This window comes from Aedes albopictus, chromosome 3, assembly GCF_035046485.1.
Source record: "Aedes albopictus strain Foshan chromosome 3, AalbF5, whole genome shotgun sequence".
Taxonomy (NCBI): Eukaryota; Metazoa; Arthropoda; class Insecta; order Diptera; family Culicidae; genus Aedes; species Aedes albopictus.
The window spans coordinates 240,118,217-240,141,627 of NC_085138.1; the positions used below are offsets into that span (position 1 = coordinate 240,118,217).

Here is a 23,411-nt window from a genome sequence, read left to right on the forward strand (position 1 = left end):
AGGAGGAATTTCAGGAGGAATTCCAGGAGGAATTTCAAGAGGAATTCCAGGAGAATTTCCAGGAAGAATTTCATTAAGATTTCCAGAACGAATTTCATTAAGAATTCCAGGAGGAATTTCAAAAGGAATTCCAGGGGGAATTCCAAGAGAAATTCCAGGAGGAATTCCAAGAGGAATTCCAGGAGGAATTCCAAGAGGAATTCCAGGAGGAATTCCAAGAGGAATTCCAGGAGGAATTCCAAGAGGAATTCCAGGAGGAATTCCAAGAGGAATTCCAGCAGGAATTCCAAGAGGAATTCCAGGAGGAATTCCAAGAGGAATTCCAGGAGGAATTCCAAGAGGAATTCCAGGAGGAATTCCAAGAGGAATTCCAGGAGGAATTCCAAGAGGAATTCCAGGAGGAATTCCAAGAGAAATTCCAGGAGGAATTCCAAGAGGAATTCCAGAAGGAATTCCAAGAGGAATTCCAGGAGGAACTCCAGGAGCAATTCCGGGAGCAATTCCAGGAGGAATCCCACAGGGATTTCCAGGGGGATTTCCAGGAGGAATTCCAGGAAGAATTCAGGGAGGCATTCCAGAAGGAACTTCAGGAGAAACTTTTAACACTTTTAACGAAACTGAGTCGGATCCAACTCAATTTTGAGTAGAATTTTTTCTCAGTGTGAGCAATTCCAGGAGAAATTCCAGGGAGAATTCCAATAGGAGTTCCAGGGAAAATTTCAGTAGGAATTTCAACAGTAATTTTAACCGGAATTCTAGGATAATTTCAGTAGGATTTGCAGGGGGAATTCCAGTGGGAGTTTGAGCAGAATCTGTTAAATGTTTTCAATATGAAAACAAATCGTCCAAGCATCTGGCAGCCCTGGTGTGACTGTTCCACGGTAAAGCCGGTAATGAGGGCACTTGTTATCCGCCCAACTTCAGCACTCCGAAGGATGAAGGATTGCCACGGCGGAGAATGCCAACACTCTGGCTCTGGGTATGGGTAATAATGTTAACAACTTCAAGCGGCTGTTATTTCGACATCTATTTCTTCATATTTGGAAAGTTCTTTCTTTTTTGTTTCATATTGTACTTTTACGCCGTGTTGGGTCGGTCGGCACTTCCAACTTTTGACGATCTGCACTAGCTACTACTTCAGCGTGACTACATATACTTCCCGGCGCGGCATTTCTGGCTGGATACATATTCATAAGTCGCTGCCGCTGCGCTGCTGCCAAAGGCTCGTTGGTTGCAGTTGATGGCACTAAAGTTTCCCACCATTTCTCGGCGGGTCCCACCTCATTCCAGGCGGGGCCCAGCTGCAGCTTGCCACTACGGGTAGTGGGTACCTACGGCGATGTGAAACGTGAAAAGTGACGTGTTTCGGAAGAACGAAACGGAAGAGAACATGGCGTATGCTTCAATAATTCTCTGTATCGTGCCTCCGGCTGTTGTTCTCGGCACACGTACCACGTGAAGTGAGCGCTACGTGCCAGGCGCCATTATCGCACACGGACGGACGGACGGACGGGACCGACTGACTGACTGACTGGCTGTTCTGGAGATGATTCTTGCGTCACGACAAATGCTCCGATGATGGTGCAGCTGGTGGAGCTGAAAACCATGTGAACCCAAACAGCAACGGATGCCCTGTGCATTTCACTCGACGCGACGACGACGACGACAACGCTTTGCGAATTGGTGAGGTCTGTTTGCATGTGTGTTTTTGTCGCGCGAGCTTGAGTGATTGTTTTCCAGCCTAGCCGGAGAGAAGTCAAGTACCATTCAGTCGTATATTTTTTTATTTCTGAGCAGACTATAACGAGTAAGGTACAGTGCGGTGAAATGATTTTCGTGCCTGAGTCGACACTATAGCCTACCCCCCTTTTATAGGAACCATAGAGGGGTATAAGCGTTAACCCGTGTGTGTGTTTGTCTGTGGTGCCGGTAGGCTTTCGAGAGCAACAATTGACTTGGCGGGATGCAAGGGCCCAGAGAGACAGGAGTGATGTTTCTATGCATGGATGTTGTCAGGGGCATTAATACCTTAAGTACTTTGATTGTCATTTGAACAAAAGTAACAGACAGCCAGACAGACAGAAGATTCTGCCACAGGCTCCTCGTCGTTGTTGTTGTTGATGTTACATGTCTTGATACTTAAGGATGAATGAATGAATTCAAGTTGCATCTGTCGTATTCTGTTGGGGAACACTTACAACAATGAAAAAGCCTACCTCAGCAGAAATTTTACTCGAGAGAATTGCGACGAAAGGAAAAACCACTCTAGAACAAGAAACAGTGTATAGAATGAATCAACCTTAAACCAGTAGTTATAGTTTCTGAAACACTGTACATAACTAAACGAAACGATTGTGCTAAACTTCTTCTTTTTCTTAGCGTTACGTCCCAACAGGCATAAAGCTTAGCTTCATGTTTTATGAACACTTTTAACATCTGAGAGGTTTTACTGCCAAATGCCACTTTACTCTTGTGTATCGTGTGGCAGATATTTCATGCCCATGATAGTGAAGGAAATGTCCGACACGAAAAATTCCTGGACTAACCGGGCATCGAACCCGTCACCCTCAACATGATCGTGGTAAAAACACGCATGATTGCACTAAACTCTGTTAAGTGAATAGGATGGTAGTTTCTCGTAGAATGAGTTCTTTTCAAGAAAGTGAAACCATCAGTTGTTAAGTGCAATCTTTTTGTCATTCAGAACAACTGCGGTTCGCTTTCAAATGAATACCTAGTAGCGTGGGACACAAAAAGATATTTTTCTCCTGTATACTTTTTGAGTTCCATTTTGGTCCCATATCAACTGTGCAAAATTTCAGATCGATAGGAGAAACTATATTTTAGCGCCAGCCAAAAAATCACTTTTTCAAAGAAAAATCGCCACAGGTTACCCCTTGAGCCCTAAAAATAAATCGATGAATGATTTCTGTTGGAAATTTTACAAGGAACCTACTCTCCGAAGACCGCAAAGCGATCTGAGGCATGTGAAAAAAGTTATTGACCTAAAACCGTATGGCATGCAAACGCTGTTTAACATGTAAGAAATAACAATAAACAATAAAATCACGTTATTTTATCGATCGGGTGAGGCCTAATAACTTTTTCCACGAACGTCGCATCGATTTGCTGTCTTCAGAGGTCTGATTCCTAGTGAAGTTTTCTACAGAAATCATTTATCGACTTATTTTTAGGGATCTAGGGGTGACTCCTAGCGATTTGTCTTTACAGGAGTGAAATTTCCCCATAGTAAATCGTATGAAAAACTAAGAATGGCGGGCGCTAAAATATAGTTTTTCCTATCTATCTGAAATTTTGCACAGTTAATATGGAATTTAAGTGGAACTCAAAAAGTATACAGGAACTTGAGTTTTTCCATTTTTTGTAGTTTCCCATATAAACCGTGTACCCAGTTGTTCGCGATGTTGAAAAAATTGTTTTTGTCTTGACATTGACATCATTTAGAAAATCGTCTAACAGGTTCAAATTTTCATTTCACAGGGATCTAGCAAAACATCGTGATTTTGCATGTCTTCCAAAAAAATGGTAGGAAAAACTTCCTCAGACTCTCAGTTTCCCTCAGAGACAAGCAAACTAGACGTTAATTTGATCCGGTTAAGGACAAGAGTTACTAGAAAATTCGAATGAAAAGCATGGAAAACAATGATTTTCCACATTTAGAGAGATACAGTCGGGTTTCCTATTAGACGCTTAGACCCATTTTACGCCCACCGTGTTTTCCAGGCTCTAACCAATTTAGTTAATTTTCGGTATGTAATGAGTAGGCCGTCCCTTATTTTGCAAAAATTGAAAATGTTATAAGTTCGCTAGTAGAAAATGATCGTTTTAGCTAAAAAATGATCGTGTCAAAATTTGAAGTCCGTATCTCAAGGCTAAGTGGTCCCTCAAGGGGCCTAAAGTTGTCAAAAATGGTATGGGACCAAAAAAACATGATTTTTTTTCGACGAAAAAATACGCTATTCTACCAAAACCGGTGATTTTAGGACACTAAAGGGCCGAAAATGTGCTTAGAATCGCGATATCTCTACTCGTTTTTGAGTTATTGAACAAAATAGGGTAGGTTTCCTTTGAAATCTAAAAAAATGGTCAAAAATGCAGATTTTTTGGTTGTTTTTTTTTGTCAATAACATAGAAACGAGTAGAGATATCGCAAATCTAAGCACTTTTTTGGCCCTTTTGGGTCCTAAAATCACCGGTTTTAGTAGAATAGCGTATTTTGTTGTCGAAAAAAATTTCATGTTTTTTTGGTCCCATACCATTTTTGACAACTTTAGGCCCCTTGAGGGACCAATAAGCCATGAGATACGGACTTCAAATTTTGACACGATCATTTCTTAGCTGCACAGAAACAAATATTCATGTAAAATTCAGCGAAAAATCATGCACATAAAGGGAATGCTACAGTTAGTGCATATTTACATGACATATCATGTAAAATTACGTTACATTCGTGTAAATTTCCGCTAATAGTCGCGTAACCGGTTGGTGTCCATGATGGTTTACGCGATGGTTGGCGGAAATTTACACGATGGTAATGTAATTTTACATTATATCTCATGTAAAAGTGCACTAACTCTTGCATTCCCTTTATGTGCATGATTTCTCGCTGAATTTTAATTACATATTTTTTTCTGTGTGGAACGATCATTTTCCACTAACGAACTTATAACATTTCAATGTTTTGCAAAATAAGGGACGGCCTAGTGATGAGTCTATGGGGCTGTTCATAAACCACGTAGACCAAAATTTGGCAATCTCAGACCCCCCCTCCCCCCTCGTTGACTTTTGTCCATACAAAATTTTTGAAATTTGTAAGGAGCGTAGACTTTAACCAGATCCCCCCCCTCCCCCCATAAAGTCTACGTGGTTCATGAACGACCCCTATAGTCTATAGAACTAACTGCACTAACTGGATACAAGACAGCTGAGAAATTGCGGTGGGCGTAAAGTGGGTGTCAGCGTCTAATAGGAGACTCGACTGTAGTCAATTTTGAAGTGCACGAAATTTAAGCAATTGCGTGCAGACTATATGGAATCAACGCCTCAAACACCTTCCTATGTTGCCATTGCGAAACAAAAAATAACGGTTGGTCTGTCTCAAGAGCAAACTTATGCGACTCCGATAGATTTTAGGCCGCTGAATCCGAATTCGGGCTCAGATTTGCTCCAGCACGTCACAAATTTGAGCTATATCTCTATTTTTAGGGTAAAATATACGATTTTGGGCTTTTTTGATTGCAAGCCATTAAGCATGGAAATATGTTTTTAACCCTAAAAGAGATACCTTCATGGCCTCAGTTTCGTCACCTCGCTGAGTGTGTTCCATCCAAGACGAGCTCTGAAAGGCGCCTGGGGTCCAATGGACCCCAGGTATCCCTTTTAGGGTTAAGCAATCAAAAGGTAAATTGGTCAATTAACATGTACATTAACGAATCATGCAAAATATTTCGTTTCACAACATCGAATTTGATAGTTTTCTGCGATTTATGATAGGTACGATATTTCCCATATAAGTCACCCTCCATTCCTTGTCGAGATATCGTGGGAGACAGTCGATAGCTCCGTGCGTCCGGGCTTCTTCTCGTTTTGGCCTAATTCCAGTGTTTTTTTTTTCGAGTGGAAAGTCTTTTTTACAAGTGCAGTGATTATCCCAAGCCACGCTTGGAATATTTAATCAATTGGCACACCCGTCGTTCATCGCATTAGTGCAATTTCCATGGGTGAAACCGTCCACGTGTTCCGGCATTTTTCTTCGCCATTCGAGCTGCGCCAAACGCGCACACTTGGATCTTGCTGTTGAGTGCCCGGCCAACGTGTGTGTAAGCAGTCTTCGACCAACACCAACCCAGTAGCAGTGAGAGCAGATCATCGTTCGTTATCACCATCACCGCAATGCGGGCCGGCCATGGTCAGCATCTTTTCTCCCGTGCGGGTGCGCCCAACGTCGATCGTCAAGCCGTCGGCGCTACCGAAGTGCAATAAAGTTAAGTACACCGTTCCCCTCGTTGTTTCTCTCCACTTTACCGTTTCGTTTGATTAGTTTTTATCTAGTACATTAGCAGTTTTTTTCTCCCTTTCCCATTTGTGTTGATATTTTGTGTTTGTGTTCGATTCAATTTTGATCTTCGTGATCGTTGTTGCTTTTGAGCGTGTGTCCTGTGGCGGTGGTTACCTACCGCAATGGGTGATGATGATGATGATGGCGGGGGTACGTCGTACCCCATCACTGAGGCCTTGCTGTTGGCTTCGGATGCACCGATCAAAATGTTAGCAATGTGAACCCCTCTGTTACCCCTCACCCCTTTGGCGTTTCTTCAATTGACGCCAATAGTACACCTCCAACGTCCCCCAGACTCAAAGCCTACCCTTCCGACTTTGGCGGGCCATTTGTTGTTTTCTTCCGACCCAAAGTCAAATGTTTGAACACCGTTCAAATCAGCAAGGATCTGACTAAACGATATTCTTTCGTTGTCTCCATTGACATGGTCGGTACAGCTAAACTTCGCGTAACTGTAGGCGACCGAAAACAGGCTAATGAGATTGTGGCCTGTGAATTATTTACGTTTGAGTATCACATGTACCTTCCAAGCCAACAGGTCGTGATTTCGGGAAAGTTCACCGACGAATCTTTGACCGGCGAAGCGATCATGCAAGGCTGTGGTCGCTTCCATAACCCTTCTCTACCTCCAGTCCAGATAGTGGATTGCTGGCAACTGCATTCGGTCTCCCAGGAGGGCGAGAAGAAGGTTTACACAACATCTGATGAATTTTGTGTGACGTTCTCCGGGTCAGCACTACCAGATCTGCTGGCGATTGGCAAACTTCGGCTACCTGTGAGGCTATGTATGTACCGAAGGTTATGAATTGCATCAATTGCAACCACACCGCCCAGTACTGCAGCAATAAACCTCGCTGTGCAACATGCGGGATGAGACATATAGACGGTGCGTGTAAAACGCCGCCCAAGTGTGTTTATTGTGGCAGCGACCGTCCAAATGATCTGAATGTTTGTCCGAAGTACATACAGCGGAAACAACATCAGAAACGATCGTTGCAGCAGCGTTCAAGGCGAAGCTACGCCGAAATGCTGAGAAAAGCTGTTCCGGTTGTTGAAACGCACAACATCTACTCGTCTTTGTCTCTCGATGATCAGGGCTCTGACTCTGAGGTCGGGGACGGAGTTCCCTTTGTTTTTAAGGGCGAAACGGTGAAACGGATGAGGCTTCAGAGACCCACCAAAAAACCTCGGAATCTGCCTAGCAGTGACCCCCAACCCACCATGAACAATTCTAGGAGTGTCAAGAAAAGCACCAAACATTCTCCCCCTGGAATCAAAAATCAGGATGAACGAGACTTTCCTTCGCTCTCGGGAACATCAAAAACCCCAGATGTCCCTCGTTTTCGACTTCTCAGCCAGAAAGGCAGGCTTCGGAGAACCAGGAGCAACCTCTTGTTGCTCCAATGTTTACGCTTTCTTGCATCATAGACATCATTCTGAAATTCTTCAATGCTTCCGACTCAGTGGATAACATTGTCAAAGAGCTTCTTCCTTGTGTGTCCCCTCTTTTGAAGCAGTTGTCTTCTAAAATGCCCCTCCTTGCGACAATCGTATCTTTCGATTGCTAATTCAAACACCGTGGTCTAAGATACGATTTCTGTTCTACACTGGAACTGTCGTAGTATTGTACCGAAATTAGACGTTTTCAAATTTTTACTCATAAATTTACAATGCGATGTTTTTGCGTTAGCCGAACACGGCTGACAACCGATGTAACCTTACCTCTTTGCGATTTCAACATTATCCGACTTGATCGGTCCGACTCGTACGGAGGGGTGCTTTAAGGGATCAAAAAGCAGCACTCATTTTACAGAGACGATTTTCATCCGATGACAGGCATCGAAGCCGTCGCCTGTGAGGTGACTATCCCTCAGTGTTGCCTCCATATCGTCGGTTTCCTGCAATAGGGGCACAACTCAAAATTTGTCATTTTTGAGATTTTGATGGCAAATGATGAAAAACCATGCAAACTTTCATCTGACAAAGACCCGTTCCGAGATTCGATGAGAAACGCGGGATTTTTGCATTTTCACCAATTTTCCGCAATAAAGGCACAACTCAAAATCAGTCAACTTTTTCAATAGTCGATGAAAAATAGTAATCTGAAATTCATGAAAGAGATAGTCCTTCAGTCCCTTTCCATGATACAACAATCAAAATCCGTATACTTTTGTCTTACATTGAGAGAAATAAGTGAACTTGTAGGATGTGCTTCAAGATTGCCAATTTTCAAACGCTCATTCTGAAAATTCACATTTTTTGAGTTGTGCCCCTATTGCAGGAAACCGACGATATATCTTCCACCGAGAACTGCGATATCTCGCAGGGATCTCACCCACATCTGCTCGGTTATGCCTTAGCCACGGCTGCTCATGGGGGCTAAAGATGGCAGTCCTAGACACAGCCGATTAGACCTCTCAACCTGTTCAAGCTCACTATCGCTGGAGTGCATATGGAGGGTTATCCAGGATCCCCATGGTAGTGATCACCTTCCGATCGTTGTTTCTATTTCCAATGGTTCACCACAACCTCCATCCATCGACATTTCCTACGACCTCACAAAACACATTGATTGAGGGAAGTACGCGGAAGCAATCATCGACGGTGAGCAATCGGTAGAAGTCCTTCCACCGCAGGAAGAGTATCGGTTTCTATCAGAACTGATCATCAGTAGCCAACAGATCGAAAAAAGAGTGTAAAATTCTGTGACATATGATGCAAATGATTGGAGCGTGGGATGTCACAGAAGTTTACATGACATATCATTGTAAAAATCATAAAATATCATGTAAACTTCCATTATATGTCATATAATTCAGCATGACTCTGTGTGTTTACATGACATATAACACAAATTTACATGATATATCATGTAAACCATCATAACACTATGTTTACATGACTAAACTGAAGTCTATATGACATGTAAATATCATTATTTTTATCTGTGCACGCTTCAAGCACAACGTCGCAAGTGTCAGGTCCGTCGGTTCCCAGGAAACCTCCCAATCCGTCGTGGGATAGCGAGTGTACGGAAATCTATCGCGAGAAATCCGCTGCGTTCAAAGAGTTTCGGAAACGCGGTTCGGTCGAAAACTTTAAGCGGTACACTGCTCTTGAAGGCAAGTTTAAGAACTTGGTCAAGGCAAAGAAAAGCGGTTACTGGCGTCGGTTCGTCGAGGGTTTATCGCGTGAGACATCTATGAGAACTCTTTGGAACGTCGGGAGAAGAATGCGTAACACGTCGTCGGTAAATGAGGATCGAGAAAGCTCTCCTCGGTGGATTCTCAAGTTCGCAAAAAAAGTTTGTCCAGATTCCGTACCCGTGGAGCGAATAATTCGTGATGTTTCCGAGGATAGAGACGACATGGATAGGCCGTTTTCAATGGTTGAATTCTCACTTGCTCTTCTTTCATGTAACAATTCCGCTCCAGGAATGGATCGAATTAAGTTCAACTTGCTTAAAAACCTCCCCGACGTCGCTAAGAGGCGCTTGTTGAACTTGTTCAATCAGTTCCTGGATAACAACATCGTTCCGGATGATTGGAGACAAGTGAGGGTGATAGCTGTTCAAAAACCCGGGAAACCCGCGTCAGATCATAATTCGTACCGTCCAATCGCGATGTTGTCTTGCCTACGGAAGTTGTTGGAGAAGATGATTCTTTTTCGACTGTACAAATGGGTTGAATCGAGAGGCATGTTGTCAGATACACAATTTGGTTTCCGCAGAGGCAAAGGAACGAACGACTGTCTTGCGTTGCTTACTTCAGAAATTCAGCTTGCCTTTGCTCAAAAGCAGCAAATGGGCTCAGTGTTTTTGGATATTAAGAGGGCTTTCGATTCAGTTTGTGTCGATGTTCTTTCCGACAAACTACACGAAAGTGGCCTTTCACCAATTATGAACAACTTTTTGTATAATTTGCTGTTTGAGAAGCAGATGAGTTTTGCTCATGGCGACTTGACAGTTTCACGAATTAGCTACATGGGTCTCCCCCAGGGTTCATGTCTAAGCCCTCTTCTTTACAACTTTTATGTTAGAGACATAGATGATTGTCTCATGGAAAATTGCACGTTAAGACAGCTTGCGGATGACTGTGTTGTTTCTATAACGGGATCAATAGCAGTCGATCTGCAAGGACCTCTACAGGATACTTTGGACAATTTGTCTACTTGGGCTCTCAAGCTGGGTATCGAATTCTCTCCGGAGAAATCTGAGATGGTTGTCTTTTCTAAAAAACATAAACCGGCAAAGTTTCCGCTCGTTCTGATGGGTAAGGCAATCACTCATAGCATGTCTTCTCAATATCTCGGCGTCTGGTTCGACTCCAAATGCACCTGGGGGAAGCACATTGTGTATCTGATACAGAAGTGCCAAAAGCGAATCAACTTTATGCGAACTATTACCGGAACATGGTGGGGAGCGCATCCGGAAGATCTGATCAGGCTGTACCAAACAACCATTCTGTCGGTTTTAGAATACGGTAGTTTTGTTTTCAATCCGCGGCGAAAACACACTTGCTGAAGCTTCAACGGGTTCAGTACCGTTGTCTTCGGATCGCGTTAGGTTGCATGAACTCAACTCACACTATGAGTTTAGAGGTACTCGCTGGTGTACAGCCTCTGACAGACCGCTTTGCGGAGTTATCGTTCCGGTTCCTCATCCGATGCGAGGTTGTGAATCCATTGGTCATAGAAAACTTTGAAAAGCTGCTCGAACAGAATCCTCAAACTCGTTTTATGAGTGTGTACTACTGGTACATGACGCTGGAGGTAAGCCCATCTCCGGTTAACACCAATCGTGACAACTTCTCAAACTTCGACAGCTCCTCAGTGGATTTTGATCTCTCTATGAAGGATGAGATCACCGGTATTCCGGAATCTTTTCGTTCCGTAGGTATTCCACAGATCTTTGCAAGTAAGTTCGGACATGTTAGCGGGGACAGACAGTTCTTCACAGATGGTTCGAAAACCGATGATTCGACTGGATTCGGAGTCTACAACGAATTTCACAGCGCCACCTACATGCTTCAAAAGCCATGTTCGGTATACATTGCTGAGCTAGCAGCTATATACTACACCTTAGAGTACATTCGCACTCTTCCACCTGAGCACTACTTCATTTTTACCGACAGTCTAAGTTCTCTGGAGGCTGTTCGGTCAATGAAACGGATGAAGCACTCAGCGTACTTCCTGAATGGAATACGCCAAGTATTGAGTGCTTTGACCAAACGCTCATACACCATCACCATAGCTTGGGTCCCTTCACATTGCTCGATTCCGGGCAATGAGAAGGCGGACTCGCTGGCTAAGGTGGGCGCTAGCGAAGGCGATATTTACGAGCGTCAAATCGCCTTCAATGAATTTTTTGCATTGGCCCGTCAGGAGACCTTGATCAGCTGGCAACACAAATGGAGAGATGGAGAGATGGGTAGATGGTTGCACTCCATCATTCCACAGGTGTCGAAGAAGCCATGGTTCAAAGGGTTGGATTTGAGCCGCGATTTCATTCGTGTAATGTGTCGGTTGATGTCCAACCACTATTTGTTGAACGCGCATACCTTCCGTGTCGGGCTCTCAGAAAGCAATCTCTGTGTCTGTGGCGTGGCTTACCAGGATATCGAACATGTCGTGTGGGGATGCAATGAGTATCGTGAGATCAGATCTGAGCTGCATGAAATTCTCCGGGTCCGAGGAAAACAACAGAAACCCGTTAGAGAAGTGTTGGCAGGACTTGATTTGGAATACATGAACCTGATTTACCAGTTTTTGAAACGTGTTGATGTCAGAGTTTGATGTAGTACGTTCCACGTTCCTTGTTTTCGTTGTCCGCCCTTTGGTTTTGTTGTTCGCCCCTGTCTGTCGTCACCCCCCTTCCGTTTGCCCTCTTCTTGTCGTTGTCTACCGATAAAGTCCTTTCTTTTTTGTTCCATTTCAGATAAGGACATTTTGCCCCATCAATGTTTTTAGTATAAGTTAGCAAATAATTTAGTTTAAGACCCCTAAATCCCTCCTTCCCAATTTTATTTTTTTTTTATCCCTAACCTCGAAACAGCCGCGAGTACTTCGGTTCCCCAAACTAACATAGCATTAAGGCAGTAAATATTGTAAAATGTAAAATATATTGTAAAAAAAACAACAAATGATTTCGGCTCAGTTATGCCCATGAGGCGCCCGAGCCTTCCAAATAAACGAATAAGTATAAAAAACACACACACACACACACACACACACACACACACACACACACACACACACACAACTGTGAAAATCGATAAAAGTGTGCAGTCAGAGTGAACCAATTGTTTGATAACTAGGGAATTAAAAAAAATATGTTTTTGATTTTTTTTTAAAAAACTCCAATACGAATTTTTACAGTAATGCATTTAAAATTTGATTGTTAACATTTTTTGGAAGGTGTTTTAAAACTTTGTCTACAATTTCTTGACAACTTTCCTCATTTTTTATTTTTGTTAATTATTTTAGATATTGTTTTAGTGATTTCTTTGAAAATTGTTTTGGCAAAGAAATGGAAATTTATTTGTTTTTCATTCAAATTTACTCAGCAGTTCGTTTGTGAATAAAGTTGATAAATTTTCGGATAATTCCATTGGAAACTCTTGCTAAACTTGCTTTGAAAATTAATGTGGTGAAACCTTTGAAAATTTCTTTGCAAATTTTGATTGAGTGTCTTTCTGTGATTTTTTTATAATCTATAATATTTTTATGCATTCCTCCAAAAACTGCTTCGGAAATTTCTTCCGTTTTTTTCTTTAATTTGTTTGTGAATTGTTCTACTACCACTAGGGTAATGTTCCAATTGTTGCACGGCTAAAAACTCGCCTATTGATGCACACTCCATGTTATTACTTCTAAAATTTCTTTGAAACTTTTCAAGACAATTTCTTGAAAAATTCTAAAATTCCCTATTGGGACTGCTGAAGGAATTTGTAAAGGGTTTTCACAAGAAATCACAAAATAATTGTGATTTTCAAAAGAAATTGTAGAATACGAAAAAAATCTCAATCTAATTCAAAAGGACCTCTAGTAGAAACTGTTACAGAAAAAAAACAGAAGAAATTTACGAAAACCTGATTAAGAAATTCTCAATGGAATTGCCGAAGTAACCCAATAACATTTTTTAGTTAAATAGTCTAGAAGAATTTCTTAAAACCATCATAAATCCAATTAAAAGGCATTAGGTTTTATGACGGTTCTCACAACCTCTATAAGACTAATTGGCCATCAAAATGTTACTTGGGAATTTACGTATAAGTTGCCGAAGAAATTTCAATTTAATTGCCGAAAGAATTCCTATGCGCACTCAGATTTTTTTTACAGTATTCGGTAATTTTTCACCGAATCCTCAACAGCTGAACGTTCGGTAATCCGTTCGGTAATCAAAACGTGTACCGAACATCCGGTAAAAAAATTGCGAATGCTTTCAATAATTACCGGATTTCTCCGGTAATGTGCATTGCAAAATTACCGTAGGTTTTCGGTAACTCAATGTTTTCTTTTGGAAATTTTACGGTTTTTCGGTACTTGCAAAAATGAAAGAAGCAGTCTGGATTATTAAATTGTTTTATTTATCAAAATTTTCTAGAAATGTTGACGTCTACATAAACAGAGTTTTTTGCTCTCACTTATTTCACCTCGGCATTGAATTGTAACATAATCGCAAATCGAGGTTCAACTCCGTTCACCACGTTAACACCTGAGGAGCTAAAACCAAATGTTGACTATTTCAGGTAAGGCCAGAGTAAATACATACGTATGTGAATACTTACTCGATTCCGTCAAATGAGAAGGCTCCGATTAATATTCTCACAAATCTCAGGTGACGAGATTTTTAGATGATTTAGAAGACACTAACTTTGAACACTAAAATCGAAACGATATAATTTCAACTTTCACTGGTTTGAGGTTTCGTAAATATTGCTGGCACTTTTACGAAACTTCGGTAAACATGGTGTGGTTTACAAGGTTTTCGGTAAAGTTTTTTACAGAATACGTTAATTGATCGTTTTTACTGTACGTACTGTACAATAGTTGACAGATATTGCTGTCAATGTACCAAATTACAAACTTATCGGTAATAATATTACCGAACTCTTGTAAAATGATTAATTTTTTCCGGAAAACGGTTATATTTTCGCATTACCGAATTTTTTTCAGCAAAATAATTACCGAATAACGGAATTGAATCTGAGTGTGTGGGTCGCCGCCATCCACCGGTGGGTTGTAAAGGTAAATATGAACGGAACCATAACCATAACCATTGCCAAGATTTTAGGTAAATGTTTTCAAGCTGCTTAAAATTAATTTTTTTGTGGGAATTGCTGAAAAAGAGTTCAAACCGGCATTAAATGTTCAAAAACATTACCGTTGAAATCGCGAAATTAGTGTAGAATTAGCATTAGTTAAAATACACAGAAATAGAAACAAAAAAAAAAGGAAATTTGAAAAAGAATTCATATAAAAATAAGTTTATTCTTTTAAACTATAATATTCAATATTTTAGTTCCTAAACAATCCAATTGCAGAGAATTCCTTCTAAAAATAATATTGTCATTTTTTTCTACAAGGAATAACCTAAGGAATTGCCGAAAAAAATCTCAAGGAAATTGACGACAGATTTCCGAAAGGCACTGATAAAAAAATGTAAGATAAAAAAATATAGGAGATCTAAATGATCAGTTAAACGAGGAGGAGGAATTCAGATCGACGATTGGAAGGTTCAGCGCCCACCAGCAGACTAGCGAAAACGGCCTGCGACTCATTGATTTCACCGGCTCCAAAATTACAAAAATATGGCCATACGAAGCACTTTTTTCCAACATAGCCTCCCTCATCGTAACACCTGGAGATCACCGCAGCAGCCGGAATCGCAAATCGACCATGTACTGATTGACGGACGGCCCTTTTTCCGACATTATCGCCATCAGGACCTATCGTGGCGTCAACATCGACTCCGACCACTACCCAGTGGTGGTCAAAGTGCGCCCAAAATTCTCCGTCATCAACAATGTACGGTACCGGCGACCGCCACGGTACAACCTAGAGCGACTGAAGCAACCGGATGTCGCCTCAGCATACGCGCAGAATCTCGAGGCCGCGTTGCCAGACGAGGGCGAACTCGATGAGGCCCCTCTAGAGGACTGCTGGAGTACAGTGAAAGCAGCCATCAACGACGCAGCCGAGAGCACCATCGGGTACGTGGAAAGAAATCGACGGAACGAATGGTTCGACGAAGAGTACAGAACGGTTTTGGAGGAGAAGAACGCAGCGAGGGTGGTAATGCTGCAGCAAGAGACCCGACAGAACGTGGAACGTTACAAACAGAAGCGGAAACAGCAGACCCGCCTTTTTCGGGAGCAAAAGCGCCGCCTGGAAGAAGCGGAGTGCGAAGAAATGGAACTGCTGTGCCGTTCCCAAGAAACACGGAAGTTCTATCAGAAGCTCAACGCATCCCGCAACGGCTTCGTGCCGCGAGCCGAAATATGCAGGGATAAAGACAGGAGCCACATGACGGACGGACGTGAGGTGGTTGAAAGGATGAAGCAGCACTTCGATCAGCATCTGAATGGCGTGGAGAACGTAGGCACGGGAGACCACGGCAAGGGAGGAAACGACGACGCCAATGCAGCGGAGGACGGAAATGAACCAACTCCCACGCTGAGGGAAGTTAAAGATGCCATTCAGCAGCTCAAAACAAACAAAGCAGCTGGTAAGGATGGTATCGCAACTGAACTCATCAAGATGGGCCAGAAAAGTCTGCATCTGCCGATAGTCAGGATCTGGGAAACCGAACAGCAACCGGAGGAGTGGATGGAAGGGGTGATCTGCCCCATACACAAGAAAGGCGACCATTTGGAATGTGAGAACTTAAGGGCGATCACTATTTAGAATGCTGCCTACAAAGTGCTACCCCAGATCATCTTCCGTCGTCTGTCACCTAATACGAATGAGTTCGTGGGAAGTTATCAAGCCGGCTTCATCGACGGTCGGTCAACAACGGACCAGATCTTCAGCGTACGGCAATCTTCCAGAAATACCGTGAACACCAGGTCCCAACGCATCACCTGTTCATCGACTTCAAGGTGGCATACGACAGTATCGACCGCGCAAAGCTCTGGAGAATCATGGACGAAAACGGCTTTCCTGGGAAGCTGACTAGACTGATTGAAGCAACGATGAGCGGTGTGCAAAACTGCGTAAGGGTTCCGGGTAAACTGTCCAGTTCATTCGAAACTCGTCGGGGACTGCGACAAGGTGATGGACTCTCATGCCTACCAGAGTTGATGTACACCTGCTGTAGTCCCATGTACGGGAGCCACATTGCAAGCAAGCTCCCAGGAGCACAGTACATTTTGAGACTGAAACTTGTGCGCCTCATTTTTCTCAAGATGTGCCTCATGAGCTTCGTCTCATGCGCTGATTAAATTAGAAAATTTCACGACAAAAACTTCCTAAACGAACCAGAATTGAAACCTTTACCTTTGCATTGAGAATCCCTAGTCGTATCGCATAGACCAACCAGACACTTGTGTTGTGTACGGAAAAAAGTTGTTGATGTTCTTCGTTACCAAGAAGTTGTTTTTTGCCTTAGATACCAATAGCTCACGCAGCGCATGAGACGAGCTCCCCGGGAGCTATGTGCCTGGCTCGCACCCACCAGATTTTCGTGAGCCTCCTAGCAGCGCAGCACACTGCGATTTTGAAGAGCTAGGAGACAATTTGGTGGGAGGCTCGCTGTCACATTTATGTACACATGAGCAATGGGTAACTCTGATGCCTACTCTTCAACATCGCTCTGGAAGCCGGGGAATAGCCGGGGAACGATTTTCACAACATCCGGACAATTTGTGTGCTTATTATTGCTTGCATTATTGCCAGAACATTTGGAACGGTGGCAGAGCTGTACACCCGCCTGAAACGCGAAGCAGCAAAGATAGGACTGGTGGTGAATGCCTCAAAAACAAAGTACATGCTGGTAGGCGGAACCGAAAACGACCGGATCTGTCTGGGTAGTAATGTTACAATAGACGGGGATACTTTCGAGGTGGTGGAGGAATTCGTCTACCTCGGATCCTTACTGACGGTTGACAACAACGTGAGCCGTGAAATTAGGAGTCACATCATCAGCGGAAGTCGGGCCTACTACGGGCTCCAGTAGAAACTGAGGTCGAAAAAGATTCACACACGCACCAAATGCACCATGTACAAAACACTAATAAGACCGGTGGTCCTCTACAAACACGAGACCTGGACCATACTCGAGGAGGACCTTCAGGGCACGTTGCAAGAATGCCGGACAACAACCCTGCAAAGCTGGTGTTTGCAACCGACCCGGTTGGCACAAGAAGGCGAGGAGCGCAGAGAGCACGATGGGCGGACCAGGTGGAGCGTGACATGGCGAGCATTGGGTGCGACCGAGGATGAATAGCGGCAGCCACAAACCGACAATTGTGGCGTATAATTATTGATTATGTCTTGTCTTCAATGTGATGTTGAACAAATTAAGAAACATCAACAAAGTTAGTGTTATTTGCTTCGTTTGAATGTTTACTCTAATAGCTAAAAGATGTTTTTAGATATTGTGCTCAAATTGAAATGGCAGTCAATCGTTAGTGTATTTATAATTTCTGAAACAGTCTATATATGAACCCTACCTGTGAAAAAAAAATCAATTAATTCTGAGAACCTTCGTACCAATGTATACGATAATGAAAAAAAAAACCAAATGTTCTACAAAAATACTGCAAAAACATATGTACAGTTTAGTTTTAGGGCTGAGCATCTTGACTTATCGAACAACGCTTTTTTTTGTACAGTCTATTGGATATGCAACTGCGCTGATAATACAATTTTCCAAACCATGATCCAACTAACTCAATAAAATAATATTGATTTGAGCAAATCGGTCCCCGCGTAATCCCTAGGGACGGAACTTTTCGAGCTTTTAAACCTCCGAACCGAACGGGTGCTTCCGACTGTCGTCGCTTCGGTACCCATTCGCAGTACCCTTTTCGCACACACTTACGCTAGCATGGCATTACGCTCCATATATCCTTTGACTTTGAAAATTGGCTGGCAGCAGTGATTATCCGGATTTATCGAACCATCCGTCCGACCCTGGCAGCCGGCGGCGGTGTCTCGGTGCCCTAAAACTTCACACCAACAACAACGGTAGGTATGTGCAGCACTGTGCCTGTCCCAAAGGATTTTCAGCTCAATACCGAAGTTGGTTCGCCTAAATGCTAAGACTGAGGGATACGCTTGACTCCCCGTTTCGAAATGTATGCAAATCCGTTTCGGTCTTGGAGAATTTCATCACGCAAAAGTCGTGGGAGATTTCCGGTCGGCGACTCCTAGAGTAGTTTGATGCAATGCATGTTGTTTCTTCATCATCGGTGTCACGTCAATGTGTGTGTATGCTCGTGTGCGTGGATGCTCGCTTCTTCTTCTTTATGGCTCTACGTCCCCACTGGGACTTGGCCTGCCTCTCTTCAACTTAGTGTTCTTTGAGCACTTCCACAATTATTAATTGAAGGGCTTTCTTTGCCTGCCATTGCATGAATTTGTATATTGTGAGGCAAGTACATCGATACACTATGCCTAAGGAGTAGAGAAAATTTTCCCGACTGGAACGGGAATCGAACCCGCCGTCTCCGGATTGGCGATCCATAGCCTTAACCACTAGGCTAACTGGAGACCCAAGTTCGCTTGTGCACAAGTTTGACGACCGACGAAAGTTGTCACCGTGCGCGCCGCCGGGTAGGTAAAATTGTCATAAGAGGGATGGGGATTCCAGAAGTGTCGTCATGTTGCCGAAGATAAGACGCTCTTTCCATTATTCATCCGTCTTTGCATAGAAATTTGACTTCCTTACTGATTGGCTGGCTTTGGCTGGTGATTGCTGTCGTTGGTGTGATATCGGGTGTCTTTTGCATCGTAAAAATTGAAATCAAAATTTGTAACCGGGGGGCCTTTTGATGGAAGACACTGATTTAATCCACAGACGTGCACAGGAGGAATGATGCTAGGCTAAGAGTCGACGCATTCTGCTGTAAGTCATGTAAAACTACTGTGTGGGCGTGAAACAGCCCTTATATCAAAGTGTATACTTTGCTGAACATTCTGTATTCACGCCTGTCACGAGCGGACGGCGATAGCACACGAAACCATCTAAGCAGGCGACGCCACTCTCGGCCTCTTGTTCGTCGACAGCCGGTCAGGTAAGACGTGCCACTGCGTGGTTCCTTTCCAGTGGATATTTAGTGCCACACAATGGCTTTCCTGCCAGGTGTTGCGAATTTTTTTCGCAACATAAACGTAGAACCTAATTAAAGAACGAAAACTGGAATGGAAAGGAACCACCCAGCGTCGCACCCAGCAGCAGCAGAAAGCCGCTACAAAGTGAAGCAATTGTGGATTGCAGTTTTTTACCATCGTTCATCCCGGAGCCGGTCAAAATGACCGCGCATGGAAAAGCGGACCGAAGAGTCGCGCATTAAAGTGGCGGACAAAATGTCGCGCATAGAAAGCGGATAAATTTATTTCGCGAATCATTTATTTCGTCCAGTGGAAGCATCCATTGAGGTGTCGAGTGCGTTTGTCGAAAAAAGTGATCCGAAGACCGTGAAAATGAAGGTCCTGAACAATCTACTCCTGAAGCGGACATCAACCTACGTCGTGGGAATCGCTGCCAGCGTTTTCTTCTTCGAACGAGCTTTCGATATGGGCACCGATGCCTTCTTCAGATCGTACAACAAAGGCAAATTGTGGGACGATATCAAGGATAAATACGAACAGTAGAGAGGAGTCCGTTTGGAGTGCTTGCTTTAATTATGGCTAATAAAATCTAGGAAACCAAAAAAAAAAAAAAAAAAAAAAAAAATAAATCGCGCATAAAAAAAAGCGGGCCGAAGAGTCGCGCATTAAACAGCGGACGGAAGAGTCGCGCATGGAAAGCGGGCCGAAGAGTCGCGCATTACAGTGGCGGACAAAATGTCGCGCATAGAAAGAGCGGATAAATAAATCGCGCATAAAAAAAAAAGCGGGCCGAAGAGTCGCGCATTAAAAAGCGGACGGAAGAGTCGCGCATGGAAAAGCGGACCGAAGAGTCGCGCATTAAAGTGGTGGACAAAATGTCGCGCATAGAAAGAGCGGATAATTAAATCGCGCTTAAAAAAAAGCGGACCGAAACGTCGCGCATTGAAGTGGCGGGCAAATAAAAAAAAAAGTCACCCATGGGACAAAAGCGGATAAACAAATCGCGCATAGAAAAGATGACTCTTACTGTTCCGTTGCAAGTATTTGTTCTTGAAGAATGCAGTTTGGGAAGAGAACAAAAAAAAAGCATTTCCTTGCCAGTCAATGTAGTCGAGGGCCATCGTGTTTTATGGTTTAATTCAAGCCGAAGGGACGATCGCTGCTGTTGGATGTACTCGAATCTGTCTTGAGCGAGGGTTAGCTTGAGTTGCTTTGGCATGAGTCGATTTGCTCTGATGGACTGCGTTTGTCTTTTGAAGTGATGGTTAGAGCGAGTGTCATTTGACATTAGTCATCCTGAATATGTACAACTCTGCTGCCAGCACTGTCGGCCTTGTGATAACAGATATGCAAACTGGCCATGAGTAGATACAGTAGATGTTCGATCATTGCAGCATGTTAACGTTTCGCTTATCAAATGAAAAATGATAACTGCTACACCTGATAGACGTCAAAGAACTGTCAGCCACTGTAAAATGCAGAAAAATTCCATTCGAAAAACATCGCATTACAAAAAAAGTTTTCTGATGACATTTCATTTTGACGGAGAGCAGTGCGATACTTACAGCATTGTTTCACTTAGTGGACTTTCAATTAAAAGAAAAAGCATTGCAGTCAAAGGGCTTTTACCGAACGAGCACCTATGTAGTTGAATAGTGAAGAGTATAATAAAGAAATATGAACATAGGAAAATAGACCCATTTAAAAATACCATTTAGCTTTGATGTCAAAGAAACATAAGTCATGGCGTGGTGCTGTGATGACGGATGATATGATAACACGTGATATTTCTACTGCGAATGAATTTCGACCATAAAATCGAAGCCTCGGAAAACGGGCGCCGAAATTGTACTTTTCGTTGCATGCACAATAGTCGTTTTAACAGGTTCGTCGCTGCCATTGTTAGGGTAAAAGGGTATAATGCGCCCCACCGGGGCAATACGCCCCCCTTCATTTTCTAGCGATTCAAGCGCTTTTTGCATGCGTGATCGATTAGAAATCACAAATATTGAAGAATAATTGCCATCAAGCCGGTCCGTTAGCGGATTGGTACAGAAAAGCAATGAAAATATCAAAAAGTCTGAAATCGAGGCTTTTGGCGTAATATTTTACCTCTTGTAAGCTGACTTCATTGTAAACGAAGTTAGTTCTGTTCGCTTGTGTTACTTTGCAACTTTTATGCAGTTAAACACTTGTTGTAAGACCCTCCTAGGATAAGCATGTGGTGGAATTATCCCCTGGGACAGTTTTATCACGGGGCTGGGCGTTTTTCTTTTGATGGGGCGTATTGCCCCGTTTGTTTTGAAAAGGCAAATTTTGGAAAGTTTTCGAAAAACGTTTCAAAGCTTCCAAAGCCACCTCTCCCAAGGCAAAGTTCGCATGCAACACTTCAATAACTTTAGGAACAACGATTTGCAGTGAACAATAGATGGAATAAGGCGCCAGTTTCAGATATATTGTCATTTCTGCTTAGGGGGGGCATATTATACCTGTTTACCCTAACTGCCGAACGAAGGTATTTAAGGTACTGATTGAAAATATGCCCGCTTGTTTTTTCCTAAAACAGCTGATTTTTTTTTACAATTTTCCATTAATTACCACACTGAGGGGATTTTCCGTATAGTTAATATGTGTGAAACTACATAATTTTTTGCAATTTGCCATCAACTTTAAAAAATATGCCCAGAAACATAAATGTTATAAAATTACTCACAAATGAATATTATGTTTTAAAAGAAATAAAGTTTATGAGAGTGCTTAATAAAGTTTATGTGTGGGATTTATAACATTTATACATACGTCGTATATAACAATTATGAATCAGTTTCACATAAAAATCATATTTCAAGCAATAATCTAACAAAAAAAAAAACAAAAAATCTTACCAGAAATCTATAATTGTTTATTTATTAACGATTAAAAATTTAAAAAAATCATTATAAACAACAAAAATTGTAAACATTTCTGCTATTCCCGTGTTGCAGAGTGATTATGTTTGTCATATTCCACTAGGGACCACACTCCGGGCTAGGTACCGATTGCTGGTAGAAAGTCCACGGAAGGTCGTCGTTCCGGACAGGGTTCCGGACACGGTTCCGGACTTGGTTCCGGAGGATGCTGCCAACCTAGCCAAACAACGAGATTTTTTGCAGCGCTTCGGGGATGTCTCACAACACTATACGAAGAAGGAGGAGAACGGTAAAAGGATTGATTCCGGATTGTCCATGTTTCGAGTATACCTGTTGCACTCAAAATTCCCCTGTCGGTTCCAGCGCAAAACACGTTGATTCTGAAATGAATCCAGGGTGATGCTTTTTTCATTTAGTGGGTTCTAGGAGGCATACTGGCGTGATTCCGTTCCTTTCCTCGTGGTGGTTCAACCAGGCATTTTGGTCTTCTCTTTCTGGTTGAATTGATTCTGGAAATAATCGAAAACATTAAACAAACCCGATCGATAAATAAGATATTGAAATTACCTGCTAGAAAATGGAAGATCAGGTTGTGAAAATTGTGCACAACTGCTCTCAGTTTCTCCTTGTGGCCATTTTGTTCACCAAAGATCACAAAGATTGAATTTATGTGTGGGCTGTTATAATTTTTAACTATAGGACGATAATTATACTTTTTATGTTTGACCAAACATAAAAAGCATTGAAATAGTTTTAAGATTTATGTTTGCAAATATAACAATAATCCTCGAATGGTCTTATAAAAGGTATGTTTCGTGGTCCAATAAATTTTAACTTTGCATTTTTATCGGTGCAAAGTAGTGTTCGTGTATTGCAACGCGTACGAATACGAAAGCAGAAACCCACGAGCCTTCAATGCACGTTAACCACGAATGGATACACCGTAGTCCACATGACTTTGACATATTTGGGAATTTGACACTCTTGGGAAGTCTGACAGATCTGGGTTGTGCAAGACAATTTGCTAATCCCATCAAATTAAGGAGAAACTTCAAAGAATACCAATATGGCTGCCACAATGGCCGACTTGGACCCCTACTCACGCTTTCAAGAGCACAAATCTTAAAAATTCGTAAACAAATGCGCTC

At 42.6% G+C, this 23,411-nt stretch overlaps 2 protein-coding genes across 8 annotated transcripts in view; one reads left to right on the top strand and one right to left on the bottom strand.

Annotated features, from left to right (window-relative positions):
- LOC109409390 (fat-like cadherin-related tumor suppressor homolog) overlaps nucleotides 1-23,411 on the bottom strand; it is a 1,285,617-nt gene that overhangs the window by 332,205 nt on the left and 930,001 nt on the right. The gene's annotated exons all lie outside the window — the stretch shown is intronic.
- LOC134289877 (cytochrome b-c1 complex subunit 9-like) lies at nucleotides 19,647-19,983 on the top strand. The gene has a single exon (XM_062856571.1). It carries the CDS (start codon nucleotides 19,727-19,729, stop codon nucleotides 19,895-19,897), a length of 171 nt encoding a protein of 56 aa, XP_062712555.1. The 5' UTR covers nucleotides 19,647-19,726; the 3' UTR covers nucleotides 19,898-19,983.

What these genes read in the sequence shown, in the direction of transcription:
- LOC134289877 (XM_062856571.1), top strand. Translation starts at nt 19,727, where the DNA reads ATGAAGGTCCTGAACAATCTACTCCTGAAGCGGACATCAACCTACGTC.